This window comes from Penaeus japonicus, unplaced genomic scaffold (assembly GCF_977035675.1).
Source record: "Penaeus japonicus unplaced genomic scaffold, GWHDUDI00000001_assembly GWHDUDI00000019, whole genome shotgun sequence".
In the NCBI taxonomy this organism is placed as follows: Eukaryota; Metazoa; Arthropoda; class Malacostraca; order Decapoda; family Penaeidae; genus Penaeus; species Penaeus japonicus.
In genome coordinates this window covers 13,642,730-13,650,229 of record NW_028234421.1, presented here as the reverse complement: position 1 = coordinate 13,650,229, position 7,500 = coordinate 13,642,730, and the positions used below count along the sequence as shown (strand labels likewise).

Below are 7,500 nucleotides of genomic sequence, written 5' to 3'. Positions count from 1 at the left end.
CCCTTGCTCGTCCCCTTTCCCCTTGCTCGTCCACTTTCCCCTTACTCGCCCTTCCCCCCTTGCTCGCCCTTCCCCCCTTGCTCGCCCCTTACCCTAGCCAGTCTAGACTCTTTCTGTCGACGCGGCTGATCCGCATCGACCCCCTCAATCCTCTGCCTATCTTATCTCTCATCGTAAACAACATATTTGGTTTTCTATGTCTCCTTTAATGTTCCTTTGAGGGGATAAATATCATGTAATGTCCAGCTATTGCCTAAGTGTTAAATTTACGTGTATTGAATGTTATTCTGTTTCATGTCGGAGCCAGCCTACTGAATAGTTTCAAACTGTAGAAGGAAAAGTTTGGGAATGTCTGATTTTAGTTTGATTCATCGCGGAAGTATTCTTGATATCTATAAAATACATGTTTTTCCAATAGATTTTAAACCAAAAATATTCCACCTCTCGTTTGGTTACACATTTTCTCTAGCAATTTTTTCAGACTATGAAATTATGATTAAATATTAAAATACGAGAAATTATCACTCGAGGAGTTCAAAACTAAAATGTTTAAGCCTTATTTCAAGACGACAGTCAGTCCCGCCGGCAACGCATGAAGTCATTAAGTATGTATGAGTTTAAAGCTCCAGAAGTTCAGAAACTCGAAGGCGATCACTAAGAAGTTTACGCTCATCTTTACCACCATAATCAAGAAGTTACCTAATATGCAAAGTTCAGAGACTGGGAATTCCCGGGATGATTGGCCGTTTGTAGTTTACTGTCGGATATTATGGCGCCTCGTAGGACGTAAAGCGACGGAGCAAGACACAAGACTTACCTCTTCTTCTTGGGCGTCGGCGGCAAGGGCTTCATCTCCAGGCCGTCCTGGATCTTCTCCTCGAGACCCAGCCACTCCCCGAGAGTCATGTCCAGTTCTCTCGCCTTTTTCCACTCGCTTTCCAGGAACTCACTCCCCCAGTCCAGAGAGGTTTTCCACACGTGCCCGATGTCCGTGTCTTTGAGCCACTCAGGTTTCCAGCTCTCCGACCTGATCCATTCGGGCGCCTTCCAGTCGTCGTTCCAGCAACGCTCGCCCCAAGCCGAGAGTCGCGAGCCCCAGTCCGAGAGGCTGAGGCTCGTCGGCCGGTACTTGGCTAAGGCTCCCTCGAGGTTGTTGAGGCTGATCCCGAAGCCGAGGTCGAAGCTGGACCGCCGGGGTTGGGGAAACGGAGGTGTGGGGCTGCCGGGACTCTGGACGCTTTCCTTCTTGCGGTACTGGAGGAAGGAATTCCTGTCCTTCGCATTGTGCGTGTTGTTGTTGTTGTGCCGCGCCTGACGCTCCTCCCGGCTCACCCTCGTCTGTAGGTAGAGAGCCGCGGTGGCAGTCTGGGCTAACATACCTCCTTCGCTGACCCCGCCCACGCCCCCGCCCCTGCCCCCGCCCTCAACGCAGCCACAACCTGAGCCACAGCTGATAACACAAGGGGGCAGGAGCTGTCAGTGTTCTTTGAGCGCGGACCAGCGACGTCTTAATTCTACAGGTATGAGCCACGGCGGCTGGGAGGGCTTCGTGAGGTCGCAGCTTCAAATTGAACTCGCTAATTAAAAAAACAAAATGTTTCACACCTTTTGAGTTTGGAGGTCATCACTACCTTAACGCTTAAACATGGAACTTATAGAGGTCACTAGATAATGGTCCTAAGCTACCATGTGCTTAAGTGTAGATTCTTCAAACAGACCATTTTCAATAAGGTCAGCTTGAGTATGATGTTCTAGGCATTATTGCAAATTTTCTTTGCAACAGGCATCTCTGTCTTCGTGTCTATGGTTGCATTTGATCATATGCTTTATAGATGAAAAAGAATTTAATATTAATCACAACCGTCTAACATCAAAGACACGGACGACAACTTTTGCAAAAGACAAAAAAAAAAAAAAAAAAAAAAACGAAGACCGAACGAAAAAAAAAGAGAGAGATAAAGCACACAATTAAATCAAGACCCTCACAATAAACCGAACGACTCCAAATCCTCTCTCTGAATAAAACGAACACCTGCAGAGATTAAGCCGAGGGTTTTAATATCAGCCGATGGTCCGAGACGGTATTTCAAAAGGCCAACACCACCTTCAGACGAAGCAAAATATAGGCCAACCCCCGCAGGCGTTCGGGTCTCCAAGCACTTCTTCGAACCTCATAAGCGAGGGTTGTTGGCGAGTCTTGTTTTCCTCTTCGTCGTCTTAGCAACCGAAGATGCAGTGTATCTCTTTTTGGTTTAGATTATTTGCCTTATCGACCATTTTTAAAGGAATATAAAGACGGTGTGGCTCAGTGTTATATTTTCTTGCCCAGAGGAGGGGCAAGAGATACAAAAAGGTAAAAGTAAAGGGCAAGGAGGTAGGGAGTTGTTGACAGCAAAATAGGTACAGTAGATAGAGGGAGATAGAGGGGGAGGGAGTGAGGGAGAAAGTGAAGAAGGGAAGGAAAGAGAGAGGGAGAGGGAGAGGGGAGAGAGAGAGAGAGAGAGAGAGAGAGAGAGAGAGAGAGAGAGAGAGAGAGAGAGAGAGAGAGAGAGAGAGAGAGAGAGAGAGAGAGAGAGAGAATGAGAGAGAGAAAAAAAAAAGAGAGAGAGATAAAGAGAGAAAGAGAATGAGAGAGAGAAAAAAAAGAGAAGAGAAAGAGAGAGAGAGAGAGTGAGGGAGGGAGAGAGAGAGAGAGAGAGAGAGAGAGAGAGAGAGAGAGAGAGAGAGAGAGAGAGAGAGAGAGAGAGAGAGAATGAGAGAGAGAGAGAGAGAGAGAGAAATAGAATGAGAGAGAGAGAAAGAGAGAAAGAGAATGAGAGAGAGAGAAAAAAGAGAGAAGAGAAAGAGAGAGAGTGAGGGAGAGAAAGAGAGAGAGAGAGAGAGAGAGAGAGAGAGAGAGAGAGAGAGAGAGAGAGAGAGAGAGAGAGAGAGAGAGAGAGAGAGAGAGAGAGAGAGAGAAAGAGAAAAGAGAAAGAGAGAGAGATAGAGAGAGAGAGAGAGAGAGAGAGAGAGAGAGAGAGAGAGAGAGAGAGAGAGAGAGAGAGAGAGAGAGAGAGAGAGAGAGAGAGAGAAGGAATGAGAGAGAAGAAAAGAGAGAAAGAGAGGGAGAGAGAGAGAGAGAGAAGAGAGAGAGAGAGAAGAAGAGAGAGAGAAAAAGAGGGAGAGAGAGAGAGAGAGAGAGAGAGAGAGAGAGAGAGAGAGAGAGAGAGAGAGAGAGAGAGAGAGAGAGAGAGAGAGAGAAGGTGACCTATTGCCACCCACTATTCTAACGAATCAGCTCACACCCGACTGAATTAGAAAGAAGACTGAGTAAATACAACGCCAAGCATATAAACCAGAGAGTCAGAAAATATAACAAATAATGAATGAATACCACCATATATATATATATATATATATATATATATATATATATATATATATATATATATATATATATATATATATATATATATATATACACGCAAATAACATAAATCACCTAGCAATAATCGACATCACTTTCCAGAATGTTTATACACTTTCTAAATTGTTGATATTCAAAACATACATTTCAGCACACTATACTTAGCACGTATTTAAGAAGCACATTTGCCGTTTTACGAGAATAAATGCACGGAGCACCTTTTCGCGACTACTACTGGTCACCACTGATGCACTCCAGTCCCTCTTGGCCTTCTACTACCTGACCATTCCAAATAAGGTGTCCTATGGGAAAAAAACATTAACCAGAAACTCTGGCTAGGAGGAAAAATCTTTAAATATCTCAAAAGTTTTAAAGAATAAGGGATTGTTTTATTTTGTTGACGGTCAATAAATACGATGATATTTTTTTTTCGAACTATAGCTATTCATAAGTTTGGATGAATGCGATGAATACTTTCTGGGAAAGGTTATTGTGATCATTGTTAAGACGAGTTGGCACCTGTCGGGTCATCAAGGTGGGAGACATTCGACTTGGGTACGCCCAGCATCCAGTTTCTACTCCAGACACATACTATAAAATACGTAGTGAAAGCCAAACAATAAATCAATGAAAATAGTAGCCATACAGATCAAGAATGAATGAATTAGGGAGTGAATGAATGGATGTCTTAGTAACAGTAACATTCACTACTGAACTGCTATATTCCTCATCCCTGTGTATGCGACCGACTATGTAATTGCATTTATCTTTTATGCTCCGCTCCAGGAGACCGTTATATACCCGAATCTACAGATCTGTCTATCAACCATACACACAAGCACGCGCACACAAACGCACACAAAACCACACACGCACAGTTCAGTTCATATTAGTCAGATCATCCGTAACGTTAATCAGTTCATTTCAGTTCAGCTCAGTGAGATCACCCGTAACTTCAGCGCACGTATCTGCATGCACATGCACGCACGGAGCAAAACCAACAACCATCAGCTAATACCCCCTTCCCTCCACCCCACCCCCACCCCTACCAGCCCGCTAGTACACGCGTGCTTTTCCCGGCGTGTGAGGAATAAAGTCAGAAATATGCTGGAAATTCGGACAATAAATCTCGTAGACTGACTTGAATCTGAATACAAAACAGCTGGACAATCACTGCCCGAGCGCCGTTGACGCGATCGCTATTACCACCCTCGTAAAAAGAAAGAGTTTATTTCGATAAATGTAAATTAGACGAGGACATGGCAGAATTTAATTTCGCTCGGGAGGAATATTACCTCTAAAGGTTTTTGCCTCATTCAATTGTCCGTTGGGGCTGGATTAGAAAGTGCCCGGTCAAGTCATGCTTAGTGTTTATATTTCTTAGATAATAGGATTCCAAATCTTTCTCTCTGTATCTATCTGTCTCTTCCTCTCTATCTTTCTATCCATCTTTTCATATCTCTTTCTTTCTATCTCTCCCTTTCTCTCCATCTTTTCCTCTGTCTCTCTCTTTCTCATTCTCTCTCTCTCTCTCTCTCTCTCTCTCTCTCTCTCTCTCTCTCTCTCTCTCTCTCTCTCTCTCTCTCTCTCAATCTCTCTTTCTCTCTTAGATTCTCACAGGAAACACAATATACTTTGGAGAGCACAAAATTGCCCCTTGATTAGAATCCCGTACGCATTCCTTGAAGTGACCTCAGTACTGGCATGTTCTTAGTACCTCACCACCTACCTGGAAGTTAATGGATATAATTACCTCTGCTTCCCTCCTAACTGACACACAACTATCCCGTTATACGAATAGGACTGAACCCATATATACATCTAACCATCTGTACAAACCGCACCCTCATGTGATTTTCAAACTCATAGTAGGCACAAATTAGTATCATATAACAATAAAATTAAGAGAGAAGTTTAACGGACTTTTCCGAATGTGCTTATCTCATTTAAAATGTAGTCAAGTCAACTTATAACCGTGCAGTAATATATAGTAGGGACGAGAGGTATGACGAAATAAATAAATATATATATTATTTTTTAACCCACAGGTTTTAAAATACATTTTAAATGTGAAGAAATCTAATGCAGTGATTATCAAAATGTTTATATTTCATATTGAATATAAACTCCAATCGGCGTTATAATGCAGATTTAGGTTTCATACGAAAGTGCTAAACTTATATGAAAATACTACTTGGCTTCCCACAGAACGCGCTATTGATACGAAAAGGTACTGTAGTTTTTGTATCTTTCAATTCCGTTAATAATTTACCATTTGATAACCGGAACGTCATTTAGATATTGTCTAAAAATGAACTTTGTAAGGAGTATTTTAGATGATGAGTACGGAACCTAGTACATCATAGATTATTTTAAAAGATAGTAAGAAAGCAACGTGTACTTCACTGAAAAAAATGTACCAAACAGATAAATTCAACAAGACGATATATCCTAATTTCATGTGTATATATATCTGCAATCATGAAGGATCTCAACAATAAAAATAAGGCTCCTGAGCCAAATTAAAAGGGAAAAATCATTAACCTTTACTAATGAACAAAGTCAAACACCACTCCTTGATCTCAGTAACCAGCCATCAATGAAAGTTCTCCGCCCTGTAAACCTTTCTTTATCCTGCGTCCTACCACCCCTCCCCCCCTCCCCCACCCCATTTTCACCTGACCCCACTTTCCCTCGACCTCCTTCATCACCCGCAAATCCCCTTCAATCCCCCTAGTTTGGCATCAAAGGGCCACCTCGGAGACCGGGCGGCCCGTTGGCTCTCCCTCCGAGGGGCCCGCGAGAAGGATCGCCACGCCGCCACCTGTCACGAGTCAACTGGGCGGCACTGAGTAGGATTTCCTTGACGGATGGCGTTGCGCTTTTTGGAATTCCTTTTTTTTTTATCCATCTGGTGTATTTAATTCGTGGGAGGGATCCCTGGTGGGTAAGGGGGGAGGGGGCGTCCTTCGTTTTGTCTGACGTTTAGCATGGGTGTGATGTGTGTGTGTATGCTTGCTTGTTTTTGAAGTGTAAGTGTGTGTGTGTGTGTGTGTGTGTGTGTGTGTGTGTGTGTGTGTGTGTGTGTGTGTGTGTGTGTGTGTGTGTGTGTGTGTGTGTGTGTGTGTTCGTAAGTATATGCGCGTCTGTGCTAGCGTTTGCATGTGTGTTTGTAAACATGAGTTAAAGTTCTATTCACATTCCGTCCGTGCGTCCGTCTCGTTCCAAAGGCCAGATGGGGCGCCCACCATGCGACCCGCGGGCCATCGTGAATTTTACAGGCTTCGGACTTACGATCTTACTCCTACAGGTGTCTGAGCCGTTTCACTCCAAAACACATTTTACTAAGAATTGCCTACATAAACATTACAATCGTCTTTACTAGAGAGTCAGTTTCGTTAAATTTACACACACACACACACAAAAAGAATATCTAATTTCTTTCAGCAGCAACGATTCTTTTCCTATCCCATCAAAGAAAGTGTTGGTCATTGAGTGCACAGAGAAAGATAAGAAGCCCTTTATCCATCACAACAAGCGTAGTACAATCGTTGTCCCTCAGCAGTCAGAAAGCGATGTGTCATCCCAATTCAAAGCAGCATCAAACCCATTAACATGATTACATAACGACGATGATCCAGGTAACAAACGACAAGTCATCCGACATAGAAAACGGCCTGACCCCCCCCAAAAAAAAAAAAAAAAACACAAACGAAATGTCCACCTAAGCGCCCACATCGCCTATGCCGTACGCAAACTTAAACCACTTATTCGCAAGTTCGCTACAGTAGCAACCGTAAACACTAAAGGGTGAAGACACGTCCACATCACAAGCAAACGCACAGCGACGGCCGCGTATGTGAAAGCACGATGCCCTACAAGGGGACACGACGCACGTCACTACACACCATGGCACAAGCGACGGATGACTGAGTGGCCGGCAAGGCGACACAACGACATCTGAGAGCTGACGTGAGGGGATGGGGGAAGGGGGGAGGGGAGGGGAGGGAGGGAGGGAGGAGGGGTGCTGGTTACTTGTGGCTTCATGGGATATGTGTGTCTGGAAGAGGTTAGGGAGGGGGAGGGGGAGGGGG

The 7,500-nt window shown here is 44.0% G+C and overlaps 1 protein-coding gene across 3 annotated transcripts in view; it reads right to left on the bottom strand.

The window, feature by feature from the left end:
• HPS4 (Hermansky-Pudlak syndrome 4 protein) overlaps positions 1 to 7,500 on the bottom strand; it is a 244,463-nt gene that overhangs the window by 91,795 nt on the left and 145,168 nt on the right. The window contains exons 1-2 of one of the 3 annotated variants that reach the window (XM_086547418.1): positions 3,551 to 3,666; positions 818 to 1,824 (exon numbers count right to left, since the gene is read on the bottom strand). The exons of the other annotated variants lie outside the window; for them this stretch is intronic. Of the exons in view, the coding sequence (XP_086403544.1) occupies positions 818 to 1,377 (560 nt within the window). The 5' untranslated portion in view covers positions 1,378 to 1,824; positions 3,551 to 3,666. Of the gene's footprint in view, positions 1 to 817; positions 1,825 to 3,550; positions 3,667 to 7,500 lie in introns of those variants that run through there. 3 annotated transcript variants of the gene reach the window in all.